Raw genomic sequence first — 21,030 nt, forward strand, 5'->3', positions numbered from 1 at the left:
GAACAGTCTCTTAAATTGGGATCAGAGGGTTGGAAAGGAAGTTCAGGTACTCTTAGTGTAAAAGTCATATATTGAAGAACTCGCTTACTTTGACTGCATCCAGATAATAGCCATTCGCAACTGGATGTTCACTCAAGTTGGACAGGCCTTCTCTCACAAGGCCTAGCAGCCAACAAGGTGCTTACTAAGGAACAAGTCTCTGCCACAGACGTTGTAGAACACGTAGGAAGACTAAACTTGAAGAACACTTGGATACCTGGATCTTTCCGTCAGCTTGGCCATATCCACGAGACCAGATTATCTTGGGTACTCCAGCCTTCTAGGCTCTTACTAAGAAACCAACCCGTACGTGGCCTTCTTCTGAAGAGTCCTCCCCTGGATATCGTGAAGTCTCTTGGTCTCTCCCAAACCGGAGACGGAACCCAACCACCTCAGAATCCTCCTTTAATTTCCTTGCCTTGGGCTAGCCAGCCCCGAGACAGCAAAATCGCGTGGATCCGCACCCCAGGACATAGCTTTCCTGGGGGCTGGTCAGGAGGACCAGGACCATGAAGTCAGTACATCATTCTGGACCGGAGCACAACAAGAGCGCCACTCGCACTGGGCGGGCTCCGAGAGAGAGTAACTCAAGCACTTAACCAGACCATAGTTCCATGCCTGCCAGAAGAGAGAGTGCCCCCTGTGGCCAGGCTGAACATCTCATAGTCCAGTCAGACTGATGATGAAGTCCAAATTTAGACAATTGTACCCAAACCAAACTGCAGTTTAGGTATAACTTTAACTTTGAAAAACACATAGCGTGTACTCTTCAGGAGCCGCCTCGACATTAGCTACAGAGCACTTTTCTGGGGCAGAGCCACAGTTATTGCCTTTGCTCCTACCCTGTCTTACTTGATGAGTAAGCCATTTAGATCGGGCACTGGAAGTTTCCTTATTTTTATTGATAGCTGGACACTATTACTCCCTGTTTCCCACTGACTTTTCTTTGTAGGTGTTCATGCTGTGGGCCAAAAGGGCTGAAGTTATTTCTCTGACTGGAGTGCATTCCACACTCTTTCCTTCCATACAGCAATGAGGAAGCATCTCCCTGCTCCTGAGTCTGCTGCAAAGGATACCATAGAACTTAAATTTGTACCCACTGCCTTCCAACAATTACTTTGGACATCGGGTAGTTAAATTTTACCTGAAAGCAGCTATTCAGGTTTCGTGAGTACTTGAGGCATTGCCTCTAACCATGAGCCTGTACATTACCACACTGTGACTGCAGCATGTCTGATTTCTGACACTTGGTGCCCTCAGCAACTCTCTGCTAATGCATCAGGGACAGCTTGCAGCTCTACACCAACGTCCGTAATGGAAATTAAATATGTCTGTGGTGATATCATTAGGGTGAAATCCCGCAACTCTGGTTATAGATTTTCTCCTCTCATTGTCTTCCACTTTGGTTCCGATGGATGTAGGTCTGCGGAACCTTCTGGAAAGAAGCAGTTAATTTTCCCGGAAGAGGAAGGGGGTGTGGGGGGGTCCTAGGTGCTTTCCATTGCAGATGGAAGGCATACTTTCCTGATGTAAGTCTAAAGGCTTTCAATACAGGTGTTTCTCATAAGGGCTAATTGTCTCTTTTTTTGAAAGTTGGGCCTGGACTAACACTTGGCTCTTATGCCGTGTACACACGGTCAGACTTTACATCAGAAAACGTCTAACGGAATCATTCCATCGGATATTCCGATCAAGTGTGGGCTTTAGCTGGCTTTTTCTTTCAAAAATTCTGACGGACCTAGAAATAGAACATGTTTTAAATCTTTCCGACGGAATCAATTCCTATCGGGAAAACCGTTCATCTGTATGCTATTCCGACAGACCAAAAACGACACAAGGGCAGCTATTGGCTACTGGCTATTTAACTTCCTTTTTCTAGTCCCGCCATACGTGTTGTACGTCACCGCGTTGTAAACGATCAGACTTTGGCATGTGATAGTGTGTATGCAAGTCCGTTTCAGCGGAACTCCGTCAGAAAAACCACCAGAGTTTATTCTGACGGAAAAATACGGTCGTATGTACACGGCATTAGTACCATCAAGGTTCAGGTCTCTGCCCTTTCTATTCTGTTTCAGTGACCATTGGCTTTCCACTCTCTAAATAAGAGCTTGCAGGGTGTCTCATATTTGATCTCACCAGTTCAATCATTTTTGACTCTGTGAGATTTTCATTCTTTTGGTATTTCAGAAGTCCCCATCTAAACTTGTCAGACATTTCTCTCTCTCTGCTCTGACCCACAAGGTTGATTTCTTGTGGTCATCAACTCCGCTAGATGTGTGTCTGAAGGGGAGGGAGGGAGGAGCCAAGCCCGTGATGTCTTGCCGTCACCGCTGTATGAGTGAAGTGGTGAGCTGGCTGATGGATATATTTTAAAGCGCATTGTACAGTTTTTTTCCTGTAAGTGTTTTATATCAGTGGGGGGGATATTAACACTTTTTAAAATGGAGAGCACTTTGTTGTTGCCCTTTTGTCCAATATAATATATGTTGGATGTCATACAAGTTGGCTTGGAATCGGAGGGAGCTTCCATCCAGAGTCTGAGGGGAGTGAGTGGATGTCTGCCGATTTTGGAATCAATGCCAGTTGGAGGACACAGATGAGCGTGTTTTGAGCGTGCTGGGGGTAAGTATGTTTTTCATCTGGTGGTGGATGAGCACAAGTCATGTGAAGAAGTGAAGAGAGTTGGTCACTTATATTGCAAATTTATTTGGGGTGCAAGACTAATTTTATTTTATTATAAACCGTAATTTTTGCATTTATTCTTGCATGGATTGAATATTGTGTATGGGCTATATTTGATATATAAATTTTTTGTACACATAATTTGTTGGGGTGGAATCACCTTAAAGTGTTCAAGCTAGCAACACAGTTCTTTTTGCATATATATATATATATATATATATATATATATATATATATATCTATATATATATATATATCTATCTATATATATATATATATATATATATATATATATATATATATATATATATATAATTTGGCTGTGCTGATTGAGAAAGACTGAAAGCTTTAGACTGACTCAGATGCTTGAGATTCTGATAATGCGGGCGATTCTGCTTGTGTTAACATTTTATATCTCAATCCCCGTGTGAAATAAAGCAATTGACAGTCATATAATAAGGTTGTTTGCTGGCTATGAAAATGCTTTGCATAATGTCACTAGATTTCTTGCAGTCGTATGCATTGTAAAACATGTTTTTTTATTTAGGAAACAAATCCTGCATATTGGGGGCTATCTGTGTTATCTACAAGCTCAAATTGGATTTACAATAGACTTCAGCATGCCAACTGAGCTTGCCAGACTTTATAAAGACATACAATTCTATGAACTGCTTTGCTGCTGCACTCTGCATTCTTTAGCATGCTGTCATATGCTGAAGCTACATTAATAAATGGCCTAGGGCAGGACAGTTGTGTGAATGTGATAGCTGCCTTTTCAGATACAGGAACCAATCAGCATGGTTCCCAATCCTGTGATCGCTGACAGCCAATCATCATGTCGCTTCAGCTGGATATACAATGTTCGATTTTTGAACAAATGTATTGCTACAAAAGTCCTCAGTACATTTGACGGCTCACAAATGTTTGAAACTAGTTCAAATTTTTGTTTGCTTTTAACATTTGGATTTGGAACTAATGGAATTTCCAAACAAAAACCACATGCACTGTATGAAATGTGATTGTTCAAGAAAACTTTTCTATCTTGCTTCTTTGAATGTTCTCATCACTGCAGTTGAAAACATGCCTCGATTTGACTAACAGTTCTATCAAGTGAATTTTTCAAAATTTGATAATATATGCCCAGCTTTTGTTTCCAAACAAACCAATGCTGGTTAACCACTAGATATCCGCACTATAGCCGAAAGACGGCTACAGCTCAGCACCCAATTGCCGGGAGGGCGTCCCTGGACATCCTCCTGTTTACTTCCCTGATGCAAAACTCTGTGTTGGCCGTGTCCCTTGGACACAGCCAATCACAGATCATGCTAAATTGGCAATTAGCACTCAATCTGAGTATCCACTGGGAGATGATCTCATATGTAAATATATGAGATCATCTCTCATCGCCAGCTCTCCCTCCTCACACAGAGACAGCGTGTGAGGCGGGAGAGCGATCTGCTGCAGCGTGAGTGTAAAAAAAAAAGAAAATACAGTGCCCACAGTACCTGTCAGTGCCATCTGTCCCCAGTGTCACGTGTCATCAGTGCCACAGATTGCCATCTGTCATTAGTGTCACATGTCATCAGTGCCACATATTAGTGTCATCTGTCATCAGGTTCATGTGTCATCGGTACAAAGTATCAGTGCCATCTGTTAGTGCCACCTTTCAGTGTCACGTCATCCATGCCACGTATTAGTGCCATCTGTCATCAGTGCCACGTATTAGTGCCATCTGTCATCAGGGTCACGTGTCATCAGTACCATGTATCAGTGCCATCTGTCAGTGTCACATTATCCATGTCATCCATGCCACGTATCGGTGCCATCTGTCATCAGTGTCACGTTATCAGTGCCACGTATTAGTGCCATCTGTTATCAGTGCCACGTATCAGTGCCACATATTAATGCCATCTGTCATCAGTGCCACATATTAGTGCCATCTGTCATCAGTGCCACGTATTAGTGCTACGTGTCATCAGTGCACCATATTAGTGCCATCTGTCATCAGTGTCACGTGCCATCATTGCCACGTATCAGTTCCCCATCAGTGTCAAGTGTCATTGTCCTGGTGCTCCAGGGCCTTCAAAATGTGATAGGTAGTCAAACAAGTTTGATGTGTAATTTATGCTCCTAGAACACGTGACGGTGTTCCCTGCATGTTGGGCCTCTCTAAGCCCCTGTACACACGGTCGGAGATTTCCACAACCAAATCCGTCGGATTTTGCCCATCGGATTTTGTCCGTCGGATTTTGTCCGTCGGATCTTGTTCGAAACTGTTGCATACACACGGTCGGACAAAGTTGGCGAAAAATCAGATCTTTCAGAACGTGATGACGTAATTTCGTTACGATGGGACTACATTCAGGCTAGTAGCCAATAGCTTTGATGTAGGAATTTGATCTGAGCATGCGTGGCACTTGGTCCGATCAAAATTCTCTACACATGATCGGAGTATGTCCGATCGGCCCAGTTGGTCGGGAAATATTTCCAACATGTTGGAAAATTGGGTCCGACGGATATTCAGACGGAATCAGTCCGATGCATACCACACACAGTCGGATTATCCGACAACGCGGTCCGATAGGACACATTCCGACGGATTCTCCGACCGTGTGTACAAGGGCTTAGTGGCTAGGCTGTGAAAAAGTCTCACATGTGGTATTGTAATGCTCAGGAGGAGTAGCAGAAAGTATTTTGGGGGGGTATACACATGCCACGTGAGAGAAATGACAATTTTGTGAGAAAAAAATCTTCATTTTGCAAAGAATTGTGGGGAAAAAATGACATCAAAACCTCACCATGCATCTTACTAAATACCTTGCAATGTCTACTTTCAAAAAAAGGGGTCATTTGGGGGGTATTTGTACTTTCCTGGCTTGTTCGGGTTGCAAGAAATGATAGGCCACCAATACATCAGATGTGATCAATTTTTTATGATTTGCACCACAGCTTGAAGACTGTCTAAGGCCTCCTTTACACGGCCGATCCGTTCAGGTCCGCCTGTCAGATTAGAGGTCTATGGAGCGTCGGATGTCAGCAGTGACATATCCGCTGACATCCGACCCACTCCGATCCGAAAAAGTGTGACGGAGGGAAAACCTATATTTTTTAAAAATTTTTTGGCTTTTTTCATTTATAGTGCATAAATAAAAAACCCAGAGGTGATAAAATATCACCAAAAGAAAGTCTATTTGTAGGAGAAAAAAAAGGACAAAAAATTTGGGTACAGTATTACATGACTAATTGTCATTCAAAGTCTGAGAGCACTGAAAGCTGAAAATTGGTCTGGTCACGAGGGGGTTTTAAGTGCCCAGTAGGTAAGTGGTTAAATTCCCAGTAATTGTGCCCTTTAGCAGGCTGCAGCTGTTAAAGTGATGTGTAGGCTGATTATATATATATATATATATATATATATATATATATATATATATATATATATATATATATATATACAGTATACACATACATACATACATACATACATACATACATACATATTATATATATCCTTGAAAAAGTATTCATACGCCTTGAAATTTTCCACATTTTGTCATGTTACAACCAAAAACGTAAATGTATTTTATTGGGATTTTATGTGATAAACAAACATAAAGTGGCACATAATTGTGAAGTGGAAGGAAAATGATAAAATGGTTTTCAAACTTTTAAACAAATATGTGAAAAATGTGGCGTGCATTTTTATTCAGCCCCCCGGAGTCAATAATTTGTAAAACCACCTTTTGCTCCAATTACAGCTGCTAGTCTTTTTGGGATGTCTCTACCAGCTTTGCACATCTAGAGAGTGACTTTTTTGCCCATTCTTCTTTGTAAAATAGCTCAAACTCTATCAGATTGCATTGAGAGCGTCTGTGAACAGCAATTTTCAAGTCTTGCCACAGATTGCCACATTGATTCTGGATTGGATTTAAGTCTGGACTTTGACTGGGCCATTCTAACACATGAATATGCTAGAATAGATCTAAACCATTCCATTGTAACTCTGGCTGTATGTTTAGGGTAGTTGTCCTGCTGGAAGGCAAGACGACTTTTAACTTTCTTCTAATGCCCCCTACAACGAGCGGAATTTCTGTCAGAAAAATCTTGGATAGCTTTTCCGACGGAATTCCGCTCAAGCTTGGCTTGCATACACACCGTCACACAAAAGTTCACAGAATTTTCGACCGCCAAGAACGCGGTGATGTACAACACTATGACGAGCCAAGAAAATGAAGTTCAATGCTCCCGAGCATGCGTCGAATTGTTTCCGAGCATGCATAGGAATTTTGTGCATCGGAATTGGTACAGATGATTGGAACTTTTTCCGACCTGAAAAATTGAGAACCTGCTCTCAATCTTTTGCTGGCTGGAATTTGGCCAGCAAAAGTCCGATGGAGCATACACACGGTCACATTTTCTGACCAAAAGCTCTCATCGGTATTTTGCTGGCCGCATTTCTGATCGTGTGTACAGGGCATAAGATTGCCTTGTATTTGGCTCCATTCATCTTTCCATCAACTTTGACCAGCTTCCCTGTCCCTGCTGAAGAAAAGCATCCCAACAACATGATGTTACCACCACCATGTTTTACGGTGGGGATGGTGTGTTCAGGGTGATGTGCAGTGTTAGTTTTCTACTACACATAGCATTTTGCTTTTAGGACAAAAAGTTCAATTTTGATCTCATCTGACCAGGGCACCTTGCAGCAACTGTTTGCTTTGTGCCCCACATAGCTTCTTACAAACTGCAAACAAGACTCCTTATGGCTTTCTTTCAACAATGGCTTTCTTTTCGCTACTCTTCCATAAAGGCCATTTGTGGAGTGTATGACTAATAGTTGTCCAGTGGACAGATTCTTCCACCTGAGCTGTAGATCTCTGCAGCTCCTCCAGAGTTACCATGGGCCTCCTGGCTGCTTTTTGGAATTAATGCTCTCCTTGCCTGGCCTGTCAGTTTAGGTGGACGGCCATGTCTTGGTGGGTTTGCAGATGTGCCATACGCTTTCCATTTTTGGACGATGGATTGAACAGTGCTTTTGTGAGATGTTCAAAGCTTGGGATACAAATGCACACCACACTTTTCAGATATTTATTTGTAAAAAAAAATGTGAAAACCATTTATCATTTACCTTCCACTTCACAATTATGTGCCATTTGGTCTTGGTCTATCACCTAAAATTCCAATATAATAAATTTACGGTTTTGGTTGTAACATGACAAAATGTGGAAAATTGTAAGGGGTGTGAATACTTTTTCAAGGCACTGTACATCATTAAAACAAGTAAATCTTACATTTTTATGAGTACCTTGCATTTTTTTTCACATTTTGTCAGTTTGTTAGTGTATATTCTAAAATCGAAGAAGATTATTTATTAAAACAGTATACCAAATTAAATTGTATTTCATTAAAATAGTGTAAAAAGTATTTAGAACATAAAATATTTGAGATGGCTATAAACAGTCTTTCTTGTACCATTTTGTATTTATTTTCTGATTGCAGAGCAAGTGGTTGACAGTTGTGCATTCTGGGGATTTGTTCCACAGAATGTTGTATATTGAGTAGAATACAAAGTATTTAACCTTCAGGTTATACTGCTGCCAACAGGAGGAGTACTATGGTTGATTCGTCACTGATAGAACTTGCAGAGTAGATGACCATATTGTTAAATTTTAGCTGTGTCAGTTTGCTGGTAGCCTCCCATCTCGTGGCCCTCCAACCGTCAAGTTCCTAAACTGTCAGTGCCTGGACATGGGAGAGTGATTCCTGCAGCCAGAGGCCATTCTAGAACCTAGAGCTCAGGTAAGGGATGCAAGATGTGGACCTCCAGATACAACATCATACTCAACAGATTTTCTTTTTATGAAACGTCGTCCTCATGTTCTTTGAAGAATCCAGATGGAGAGCATTTGGTGATCCCCATTGCTCTAGACTGGCCTAGGCAGATGTGTTACACTGATCTAGTAAGACTCCTGGCAGATGCAATTCCTACAATGCTAAAAGGAAATCTATATCTCACAAGGTCTATCATTGGAATCAAAAGGATTACTTCACTTGGTGTAGGTCTCGGGGCTTCCACTCCTGGAGTTTCTCTGCGGGATGAATTCTCTCCTTCCTGCAGCTGAGCTTAGACCAGCAGTTGGCTATCAGCGCTATAAAGGGTCAAGGTTTGCCCTTTTTGTTCATGCAGACATTTATCCAAGCTTTTGTTCTCAAGGATCGGTTTCCACATTTCCCTGTCTTTATTCGCATGTTCTCTAAGTTCTACTAGGTGGACGTTTCAGCCTCATCTGATACCAGCTTTGGGCATAAGGTCCTGCAGTTTGCTCTTAGCCCTTGTACACACGGTCGGACATTCCGACAACCAAATCCGATGGATTTTGTCCAAAACTGTTGCATACACACAGTCGGACAAAGTTGTCAGAAAATCCGATCGTACTTAACATGATGACGTTATTTCGTTAGGACGGGACTACGTTCAGGCCAGTAGCCAATAGCTTTGGTCTAGGAATTTGATCTGAGCATGCGTGGCACTTTGTCTGATCGGAATTCTCTACACATGATTGGACAAAGTCCGATCGGATCATGTTGTCGGAAAATTTTATAGTCTAGCTGGAAAACTTGTTCCGTCGGATACTCCGACGGAAACAGTCCGATGGAACACACACACTGTCGGATTATCCGACAACACAGTCCTATCGGACATTGTCCATCGGAATGTCCGACCGTGTGTACAAGGGCTTAGAGCCGCAGGCAGTCCCTGGTTTAATGTTTTTTTTCTTGGGCCTGGTAACATTTGTTTGGCATGTTGTCCACCCCTCCGTTGGACTGCTTTTTGACACCCAAAGGTCTGATCCATTAAGAGACCCACACCGTTCTGGGTCTCTTAATGGATCAGAGTGGGCTTTTCTTGGAGTCTTTTCAGGGACATAAAACCCACCTCTCTATGTTTATGATCACTCCCTTGGTACTGTATTTTTACAAAACTGAGGTATTCTGCTATTGGCAGGGGTTATCCTTGGTGGGCATACAGTTTTTGTTTTCTTGCCAGTGTCGAATCCTTCTGTAACTGACAGTATAACCCAGTAACTGACAGTATAAGGTGAAGGACTTCCTGTGTCCTTCAATAGACTTAAAAAAAAAAAAAAAAAAAAAAGGATTTTTGCAGGGAGAAAAAATAATCTGCTGCAAAAGAAACCTTCAAACTATACACATGGCCAGTTACTGCCAGTTTAATTACTTATAGTATGCATTTTCTCAGTGCGTTCTTTCTCTAGCAAGCTAATGTGCTCTGTGGCTTCACAGTCATACCACTACATATGGAGGTAATATTCCCAGCGACAAGGCCTTAATCACTCAATGAACTTTAGAACAGATGGTGCACCATCTTGTCATATTGACTCTGTCCCTGATGCCTTACAGAGGTAGGAACTGAAAACTGAAGAAAATATCCTTGTCTTCAAAGTGCACCTGTCACTTTGCAGCAAACTATATTGCTGCAGAAGGGGATGATATATTAGCACGGACAATGTTTCCCCTCACTTTTTATCCCTGTGACACCGGGGCAAGAAACAAGGAGAAAGACGCTTACTAGGACAGAAAAGCACAGATATCATCAACTATCTATCAGAGGTCCTGTTACCACACTAAAGAATATGTGTTTTTGTTGCCGTTTCTCTTCCCACTGGAAATATTTTCTACCACTTCCTGACTCGTTGTCAGTTGGACAGGAAGTGAGGGGGGAATTCCGCAGAATAAAACCCTTTGCAATACTATAAAAAAAAAAGTTTTGGCTGCAATTATGCTTCAGACACAGCTGAAAAACTATTCATTAGACCTTAGTGACCGAGTTGCAGATATATAAATGACTTGGGACCTAAAGTGGGACTGAATATTTACCAAAAGTACCCTTTGTACAGCTGCTTAACATACTAGCCCTGCAATTGACACATTCTTTTGTGATCTCAGGTCTATTGGTCTGACTTGGCAGGAAACAAGTTGGACTGCGGCTGCAAAACCATTGTTTTTATAGAAAGCATTGGTCCTTAGCTGCAAGGACAGGCTTTATTAATGGCAGTAGGGCATGCTTGTACTAATATGACAGGTATTTAAAGCATTGAAAACCTGATATTTTTTTTACACTGTGTTGATGGGTGTGAATTTACTAAAATACTTCAAATAAGCTTTAAAGTATTTTGAATTTGTGAACGTAATACATATCTAAATGCATATGTGTATAAAACCGATCTTAATTGCCTTTAATTCTTATGCCCCGTACACACGTTCCGATTATCGTAAGACCGATCGTTCACATTTTGTTGTATACAACTAAGATTGAATACAACAGTGCAAAATGTGTGTAAGACTTTTGTCGTACGATTCTGGAAAAATCTTCCGTCGTGCGTAGCTACGTATTTTAAATGATGTCAAAAACGTGTGACCTGTGTGTCCTTCTGGTTTATTTTCATGTTTCCGATCATGCGTGGTGTTTGTCTAATGACTTTTATCGGACGCATACTGTACTGACTACACGACTGTCATACGATGGGCTGTCATCCGACCAAAGTTTTCCTGTTTGTTCCTTCGGATTTAGTTGGACGGACTGTCGTGATCGGCTGTCGAAAGCTGCGTACTAACGATCAGATTATCGAACGATCTGTCCGACAGCGACTTTTGTGGTCCGATAATCGGAACGTGTGTACGGGGCATTACTGTCTCATAGAAGATAGTGACACATGTAAAAGTGAGTTGATTAGTTGCATCATTGTCATAACTGGCTCACAAAAATGGTTTTCATTTATTTTACTTAAAGTGCCTTGAAAAGTCTTCATACCCCTTGGAATTCTTCATATTTTTGTCATATTACAACCAAAAATTTAAATGTATTTTTTATTGGGATTTTATGTGATAGACCAACACAAAGCGGCACACAATTGTGAAGTGGAAGGAAAATTATAAATGGTTTTCACAATGTTTTACAAATAAATATCTGAAAAGTGTGATGTGCATTTTGTATTCAGCCCTCTTTACTTTGATATCCCTAACTAAAATCTAGTGCAACTAATTGCCCTCAGAAGTCACCTAATTAGTAAATAGAGTCCACCTGTGTGTAATTTAATCTCAATATAAATACAGCTGTTCTGTGAAGCCGTCAGAGGTTTGTTAGAGGAGCTCAGTGAACAAACAGCATAACAAAGGCCAAGGAACACACCAGACAGGTCAGGGATAAAGTTGTGGAGAAGTTTAAAGCAGGGTTAGGTTATAAAAAAAATATCCCAAGGTTTGAACATCTCACAGAGCACTGTTAAATCCATCAACCGAAAATGGAAAGAGTATGGCGCAACTGCAAACCTACCAAGACATGGCGACCAGCTAAATTGACAGGCCAGGCAAGGAGAGCATTAATCAGAGAAGCAGTCAAGAGGCCCATGGGAACTCTGGAGGAGCTGCAGAGATCCACAGCCCAGGTGGGAGAATCTGTCCACAGGACAACTACACTCCACAAATTTGGCCTTTATGGAAGAATGGCAAGAAGAAAGCCATTGTTGAAAGAAAGCAATAAGAAGTCCAATTTGAAGTTTGCGAGAAGCCATGTGGTGGGCACAGCAAACACAAGAAGGTGCTCTGGTCAGATGAGACCAATTTCACTTTTTGGCTTTAAAGCAAAACTATGTATGGTGGAAAACTAACACTGCACATCACCCTGAACACACCATCCCCATCGTGAAACATGGTGGTGGTGGCAGCATCATGTTGTGGGAATGCTTTTCTTCAGCAGAGAAAGGGCAGCTGGTCAGAGTTGATGGGAATATGGATGAAGCCAAATACAGGGCAATCCTAGAAGAAAACCTGTTAGAATTTGCAAAAGACTTGAGACTGGGGTGGAGGCTCACCTTTCAGCAGGACAATGACCATAAACATATAGCCAGAGCTACAATGGAATGGCTTAGATCAATGCATATTCATGTGTTAGAATGTCCCAGTCACAGTCCAGACCTGAATCCAATTTAGAATCTGTGGCAAGACTTGAAAATTGCTATTCACAGACGCTCTCCATCTAATCTGACAGAGCTTAAGCTATTTTGCAAAGAACAATGGGCAGAAATGTCACTCTCTAAATGTGTAAAGCTGGTAGAGACATCCCCAAAAATACTTGCAGCTGTAATTGCAGCAAAAGGTGGGTCTACAAAGTATTGACTCACGGGGGTTGAATATAAATGCATGCCACACTTTTCAGACATTTATTTGAAAAAAAAAATTGAAAACCATTTATCATTTTCCTTCCACTTCACAATTATGTGCCACTTTATGTTGGTCTATCACAATAAAATACATTTATGGTTTTGGTTGTAACATGACAAAATGTGGAAAATTTCATGGGGTACGAATAGTTTTTCAAGGCACTGTACACTATATGAAATATTTTGTTTCATTTTACTTTTGTTCTTGTTGCAGTTATGGTCACGAGAGCAAGCCCTGTCAGCCATGCTTGATAAGTATGTATGTGAGACACAACAGCAGATCACCAGAGATGTGTTAGATCGGTTATCTGGCCTCAACGAGGAGTAAGTAAAGAAACATTTGTCCAATGGCTTTCCAATATTAAACCAGCTTTAAACTGAACTTTAGGAAGTTGTTAAAGGCACTAATGAATGCAGTTCTGTGTTCTTTAACACATCCTTAAATGTCTTATTAAATGCAGTCATCACCACATTCCCAGTTGGATATGTATCCTTTTAATTGCGATGACTAATAAAATTAATGTTTTAACTATAGTATTTTATATGTTGCATGATCCTGTTAAAGTTCAACCTCATAGTTTTTAGATTCATGTTCATTTTTGGATTTGGTACCAAGGTTACCCACCAATAAATTATAACATAAATTAGTGCAGCACTACTAAGCCTAAAGCATAACCTGCATACACAATGAGCTAATATGTCAGCCTCATGTACATATATAATTACGGTTGGACATATTCAGTTAATAAAGCACTAATTCTTATTTGCAGCCAGTCAGAATTCATTCTGTTCAAGTCAGACCTGATACATGTAAATGATGGATTCTGATTGCTTGGTCTAGGTCATTAAAGAGTTAGCACCCTACTCTTCACATGCTGCACTGTATTGGGTATCGTGAAACAACGCACATATTTGCCAGCATACCGTGGATCATCAGACATCATCCGAAACTTTTATTACAGAAAGATCACATCACAAAGACCAAGTGCAATGTTTCCGGTGCCACGTTGGACCCCTTTGTCAGGCATGTGATAATCTAATCACATGCTTGACGAAGAGTATCTGCACAGCTCCAAAATGTTGCGCTTGGTCCTTTGTGATGTAATCTTTTTGCAATAAAATTTTTAGTTGCTATCTGATGGTCCACAGCACGCTGGCGAATATATGCGTTGTTTCATGACCAGCCCAGTTTCCAGCTGGCGGTTGCTAAAGCACTCACTACTGAAGAGCCTGTGTTCAAGAACATGTGCGGTGGGAATATGGACAATACCTTGTATTGGGTATTGTGCCCCACACTCAGTGCTACAGATGTGATGACTCTCCTGCTAGCATATAATGTATTCTGGACTTGCCCCCATACTATCAGCTTTTGGGATGCTCTACTCTCCATGATTTTGTGATGATAATGTGGACTGAGGGCCAGGCAGCCATGTTGTACAGGAACCAGGTCACCCATGACATTTTTATTTTTAAATTAAGAAACAGAGCAGCAGTGACAATTAACAGACTTATCTGCATTCCAGTACATTATTATCAATCCATTGAAAGGACATCTTGCATATTAATAACTCCTGAGCTGATAATGAGAATAGGGACATATTTACCTGTATCAGTTCTATAGCATTTTAAGCCCTAGCTCCCCTATCTATTAAGCTCTTATTATTAAGCCCCAGTCGGACAACGCCACAGCGGTGGCATATGTCAACAATCAAGGAGGAACAAGGAGCTCAGCTGCGGCATGGCAGGTCGCTCACATCCTCCAGCGTGCAGAGCGACATGTGTCGGCCATTTACATCCCGGTGTGGAAAACTGGCAGGCGGACTACCTAAGTCGCCAGATGCTGGACCCAGGAGAATGGTCATTACATCCAGAGGTATTCAGGCTTCTTTGCCTGCGGTGGGGCACACCAGATGTGGATCTCTTGGCCTCTCGGCTCAATCAAAAGGTGCAGAGGTTTGTGTCCAGGACAAGAGACCCCTCGGCGGACACGTCATATGCGTTGGTGGCTCCATGGGGGCAGTATCGGCTGATTTATGCCTTTCCCCCGCTCAAACTGTTACCACGTCTGCTACACAGAGTGGAGGCCGAGGGGATTCCAGTAATATTGATTGCCCCAGATTGGCCGCTGCATCCCTAGTATGCCGACCTAGTACACCTGGTGGCGGACGCTCCTTGGCAGTTGCCGATGCGAGAAGACCTCCTATCGCAAGGTCTGATACTCCATCCTGTTTTACCGTATCTTGTTTTAATGGCAGTTGAAAACCAGGTACTAAAATACCAAGGTCTGTTGGACTCGGTAATTTCCACTATGCTGATGGCACAGAAATCTTATTCGCGGAAGATTTACCATCGTACATGGAAGGCCTACATCTCCATGTGTGAGGAGATGGGGTGGTGTCCGTGCACTTATTCGATTTCTAGAATCCTGCTGTTTTTACAGCGAGGAATGGAAGAATGGATCAGAAACTTACCTTAAGCACCATCGAGGGACAGATATCAACCTTGGCTTTCTTTTTCCAACACCCCCTGGCATCTCCCTCATTGGTAAGCACCTTTGTACAAGGGGTTCGGCGTGTAGTCCCTCCGGTTCTACCACCCCTACCTCCGTGGGATCTGAACGTGGTGCTATCGGCGCTTCAGAAACGGCCGTTTGAGAACATCAGGGAGATTCCCTTGTTGACGCTTTCCCAGAAAGTTGTCTTTTTAGTGGCTATTACATCTGCCAGGAGAGTTTCTGAGTTGGCGGCCTTGTCTTGCAAGTCGCCCTATCTGGTTATCCACAGGGATAAGGCGGTGCTACGTCCGCAAACCCTCTTTTCTTCCAAAAGTGATTTCGGCATTCCATCTCAATGAGGACATTGTATTACTATCCCTTTGTCCTAAGTTGACACATCCAAAAGAAGTTTCCCTACATTCCCTGGACGTGGTTTGGGCTCTGAAGGTATATCTGTCAGCTACGGCTCCCTTCCAGAAGTCAGACTCTCTGTTTGTTTCTGTGACTGGTCCGAAAAAAGGTCTAGCGGTCTCGTCTACCACCATTTCCCAGTGGATCAGACAGATCGTGGTCTAGGCTTGCGCCTTGAAGGGGCAGGTGCCCCACTTTCCTGTCACGGTCCATTCCACCAGGGGAATTGGGACCTCCTGGGCTTTCCGACATCAAGCGTCTCTCTTTCAGGTGTGTAAGTCGGCGACTTGGTCGTCCGTTCACACTTTCACAAAATCTAAAAAGTCGATGTAAGCGCATCTTCGGATGCTTGCTTTGGCCGCAAAGTTTTGCAGGCGGCTGTGTAAAGTTGCAATTTAAACCTTTTTCTTTTTTAAAGAAAGTTGCATGTTTGTTCTAAATGCATTTTTGATGCATACGTTGGTGGCAAGTTCTGGTGCGACTGTTTCAGATGGCAACTCCTCCGTTGAGGCGTTCCTCTGGTTGTGGGTGAAGTTATTTGTTGCTGTTTACACCCCTTGTTTTGACACTGCTTGGGGATGTCCCTACGGTCAAGATTTAAAGGAACTGTGTCCGTCATTGAACGAAAGAGAAAATAGGATTTTTCTACTAAAATCTGTTTCTCTGAAGTTCATTGATTGACACAGGGCCGGTGCTACCACTAGGCAAACTAGGCAGCCGCCTAGGGCGCAATGCTGCCTAGGGGCGCCCGGCCGCTGGTTTCCCTCCAGGTTTGCATGCTCTGCAGGCTGCAGCATGTAACAAACTCAGTCTGACCGGTAGTGTAATTATAGGTGCAGCGTGGCATTGGAGCCAGCACTAGAGGAAGCAGAGCTGATGCTTCCTGTATAGCGGCGCCTTCTGTCACATGGGCAGGGTAAAGGGGGTGGAGTCGGGGGTGGAGCTGATGGGGCGGCAAAATGAGGTTCTGCCTAGAGTGTCAAAAATCCTTGCACCAGCCCTGGATTGACACAGCACCCACCGCTCCTATTTTACGTTGTACTGCTTGTTGACGTACTGAGCTGCAGGAAGCAGGCTGAGGGGTTATAGCCAGAGGAACCGCCCCCTGGGCGGAGCTATGTAGTCTTGCTGTTTTTACATGTGTTACATGTTCTACCTAGTCCTCTCCTGAAGGTGACATGATAACCCTACGGTCAAGATTTAACCCTTTCATGACTAAGCCTATTTTTGACATTTGATGTTTAAAAGTTAAAATCCGTATTTTTTGCTTAATTACTTAGAACCCCAAAACATATTATATATATATATATATTATTATTATTTTTTTAGCGGGAATCTAGAGATAAAATAGCGATTGTTGCAATATTTTATGTCACACGGTATTTATGCAATGGTGTTTTAAACACAACTTTTTTGGGAAAAGGGACACTTTCATGAATAAAAAAAAAACAAAACAGTAAAGTTAGCGCAATTTTTTTGTTTATTGTGAAAGATGATGTTACGCCGAGTAAATAGATACCAAACATGTCACGCTTTATAATTGCACGCACTCGTGGAATGACAAACTACGGTACCTAAAAATCTCCATAGGCGACACTTTAAAAAATGTTTTACAGTTACCAGGTTAGAGTTACAGAGAAGGTTGCACTCGCTCTGACGATCACGGCAATACCTCACATGTGTGATTTGAACACAGATTCCATATGCGTTTTCTTTGCTGCACGAGGTCGCGGCAATGGGGGCGCTTTAAACATTTTTGTTTCTTATTTATTTTAATATTAATAAATTGTTTTAAAAAAAAAAAGTATCACTTTTTTTGCTGTCACAAGGAATGTAAACATCCCTTGTGACAGTAATAGGTGGTGACAGGTACTCTAAAAGACCTACAATCCCTCCTTTGCACTTAAAAGTAGTCAGATTGCCATTTTTGGCGATTCTGAATACTGTATTTTTTTTTTTAAACTGGTACCATTGGCAGCCGAGTAAACGGGAAGTGACGTCATGACGTTGCTTCCGTGTTTACAATTGGGAGACTGGAATGAAGCCGCTTACGGGTTCATTCCAGTCTGTCCCTAGCCGCCGGTGGCATCGGATTGTTGATCGGGACTCCTGGTGTAATGGGAGGCCCGGTAAGAGCGGCAGGATCGGCGGAAGGGGAGGGAAGTCCCCTCCCACTCCTCTGGTATAACAGCCGAGCGGCTTTTAGCCACATTGGTTGGTATCGCTCGAAAGCCGATCGCCGGCTCTAAAAAAGAGTAACGGGATGATGTCTGCAGCTGCGGGCATCATCCCGGTATAACCCCCGAAAGCTGAGTACGCACATCTGCGTACGCTAGGCGGCAAGGGGCTAAAGGAGCTGTGTCCGTCAATGAACTTCAGAGAAAAGGATTTTACGGTGCGTACAAAAATCCTATTTTTAAACCATTTATCGTGACCTGATAAGATCATTTATATTAGTACAATTATGTGTATCTAAAGAAATGAAAAGACTTTCATTTTAAACCTTCCAGTAAATAGAAATATCTATGTAGCCATTAAGTGTGAACAATATTTCTTTATTTTTTTGTTTTCTGTTACCTGAATCTGTAGTAAACTGTATTGTAACTCCATCTTGCCTTTTTCCAGGTCCCACAGACTCGCAATACAGAGACACAAGTTTTTGCTAAGATCTGTCATGCGTACGCTTTCCCTTCGAACTATAACTATGGCAACTCTCACACAGATGAGAATGTCCAGAAAGATTGTCATTGTTCAAGAGCTGAAGGAACAACATGCCTTAGAAAAGGGCAAGTGGCACTTACAGAATGAAGAGCAATGGCAAACCCAGAATGAGATGGTAAGCAGACCTTCTGCATCCCTTAATTGCAGCACTGTGATTAGCTGTGCCACTTGAGACAGTGCTAGATGAGGAAAGGTGCACCTCACTCAATTTAACCTTTTTGGATTTGTCCCTAATTAATACCCTAATTTATCTATCAGAAAACTCACGTATGTGACTGCTAAGGCTGCAGAGTGAGCTGTTTTAAACAAAATGTATTCTATAGTTTGAGTTACTATTGAAGTGTTTTCCTTTAAGGATTCGTTCACCTTTAGCTAAAGAAACTGCCTATGCAGGTAAGGGGCACCTGCAGATAAAAACTGTGCAACTCTCACTAAAGTTCTATAATGTCTTGGTGTAGGCCATTTGCGTACTAGATTCCCAGAGAGGGCACCGGCCTTGTTGCTAGGACATTGCTAAGACACTCCCAGCCATCACTGCTGCAAGCTCTCAGACCTCTAAAAAAGTTGTACCTTATATCCTGCATAGGAGCATCGCTGGGTTTAGAGATACTGCGACAGGGGAGAGGAGAGGAAGCACATGCAAGGGAGTTTGAATTGGCTGGGAGTGTCTTAGCACTGTCCCAGCAACAGGGCAGGATGGATGATCCCATTTCTGACAGCTTTTTGGCCAGGCTTTGGGAGGTACAAAAATGGCCTACACCATTAGGAAGGGCATTGTTTACCTTTGGTAAAGGTTGCACAGTTTGTTTTCAGGTGCCCCTTACTGGTATAGGCCATTTTTGGAAAACAGAAACTAACCATTTAAACCCAAACATGTGTTTAGACCATTTGGGCCAAAGCAATAGGTTTTCTGTAATTCCCCAGCCCTCTCCAACAGCATGTACATACTTTTCCTTTGCTCCCCTGGTGCTCCATTCAGCACCAAGGAAGTATCCTGGATGTGCAGGTAAGGAGGCACATGTAACTAACCTTATGTAACTGTTGTCAAACAGGGAGTCAATAGCAACTCAAAAGAGCATAATGGGAGGGAAAAGAAAATGGAAAGGTGAAGGAGAAAGGAAAATCCTAAAGTAATTTTTGATTTAACCATTACATTGTAGCTTAACCTCAGGAGCATCCCTTCTCAACCAGGGTTCTGTGTAACCATAAGATTCCTCCAGACTTTGTTAGGGATTCCTTGACTAGCCACTGACCATCAACGTGTGAGAACTTTTCTACTGATCACCAATGTAAGCAGATATTTCTCCAATCACCACCCTCAATAAGGCTGGGTACGCATGGGCCGAATATCAGTCGGTTTAACAGGAACCAGACAAAATTCGGTCAGTGTATATAGTTGCCTTTCTGACGGAAGCCAATCTAACGACCACCTTCTGTCGAAAGGACATGCTAGAATCTGATCAGTGCTTGTAGCCAATGGCTGTGAGCACTGATCAGTGTGTTCTGTTGGAGGGGAGTCCCCCTGTCAGAACACAAAGGCGCAGTGGGGGAGATCGCTGTACTTGCATTGCTTGTGTTAGTATGGCGATCTCTGAGGTTTTTTGTTTTTGTATTTTGTGTGTGTTTAGCCCACTGAGTTGAGCAAAAGGAAAAAAAAAAACTTTGTCTACTGGGTTTAAGAGGCAATTTTCACTAATTCTTTTTACATTTTTTTGTTCACTTATTCTTGTTCTTAATTTCATGATTATACGAAGAGTCGTTTTTATGGTTATATCTACAACCTACTAAATCACTATAATGTATTGTGGCCTGTAGATATAATAGTTGTTTTTAGCAAGGGTTCCTTGCTAACATTGATTTAAGGGGTTCCTCTGAGGTTAAAAGCTTACATTTCTTGTAATGGGCGGTGGGATAAGGCATCACTTACATCAGTTACCCAAAGTCATAGAATTGCATTGTAAGGAGCAGCAGTAGCACTACAAAGCAAATAACAGGATCCATGGGAATCCTGTTTTTTTTTTTTACACTTTTTTCCCCAGGTGAATGAGTAGGGGTATGATGTACCCCATACTCATTCACATAGGGTGGGGGGCCTGGATCTGGGGGCTCCCTTATTAAAGGGGGCTCCTGGATTCCGATAAGCCCCCCCCCCCACCCACAGACCTCGATAACCAACAGCCAGGGTTGTCCGGAAAAGGCCCTTGTCGTCTTCAACATGGGGACAAGGTGCTTTGGGGTGGGGGGGGGCACCCCCCTTGCCCAAAGCACCCATCCCCCCCATGTTGAGGGCATGCGGCCTGGTACGGTTTGGGGGGGGGCAGCGCTCGCTCGTCCCCACCCCCTTTCCTGACCGTCCGGGCTGCGTGCTCGGATAGGGGTCTGGTATGGATTTTGAGGGGGCGCCCACACCGTTTTTTCATGTAGGGGCTCCACTTAAAATCCTTACCA

At 42.6% G+C, this 21,030-nt stretch overlaps 1 protein-coding gene across 1 annotated transcript in view; it reads left to right on the forward strand.

Moving 5' to 3' along the window:
• The window catches only part of EVC (EvC ciliary complex subunit 1), a 161,923-nt gene that overhangs the window by 111,402 nt on the left and 29,491 nt on the right, over positions 1–21,030 (forward strand). The window contains exons 13-14 of the mRNA XM_077477800.1: positions 13,171–13,280; positions 18,487–18,697. Coding sequence (XP_077333926.1) covers positions 13,171–13,280; positions 18,487–18,697 — 321 coding nt within the window. The remainder of the gene's footprint in view (positions 1–13,170; positions 13,281–18,486; positions 18,698–21,030) is intronic.

This window comes from Lithobates pipiens, unplaced genomic scaffold (assembly GCF_037356315.1).
Source record: "Lithobates pipiens isolate NorthernLeopardFrog02 unplaced genomic scaffold, aLitPip1_a1.2 Scaffold_13, whole genome shotgun sequence".
Lineage (NCBI taxonomy): Eukaryota > Metazoa > Chordata > Amphibia > Anura > Ranidae > Lithobates > Lithobates pipiens.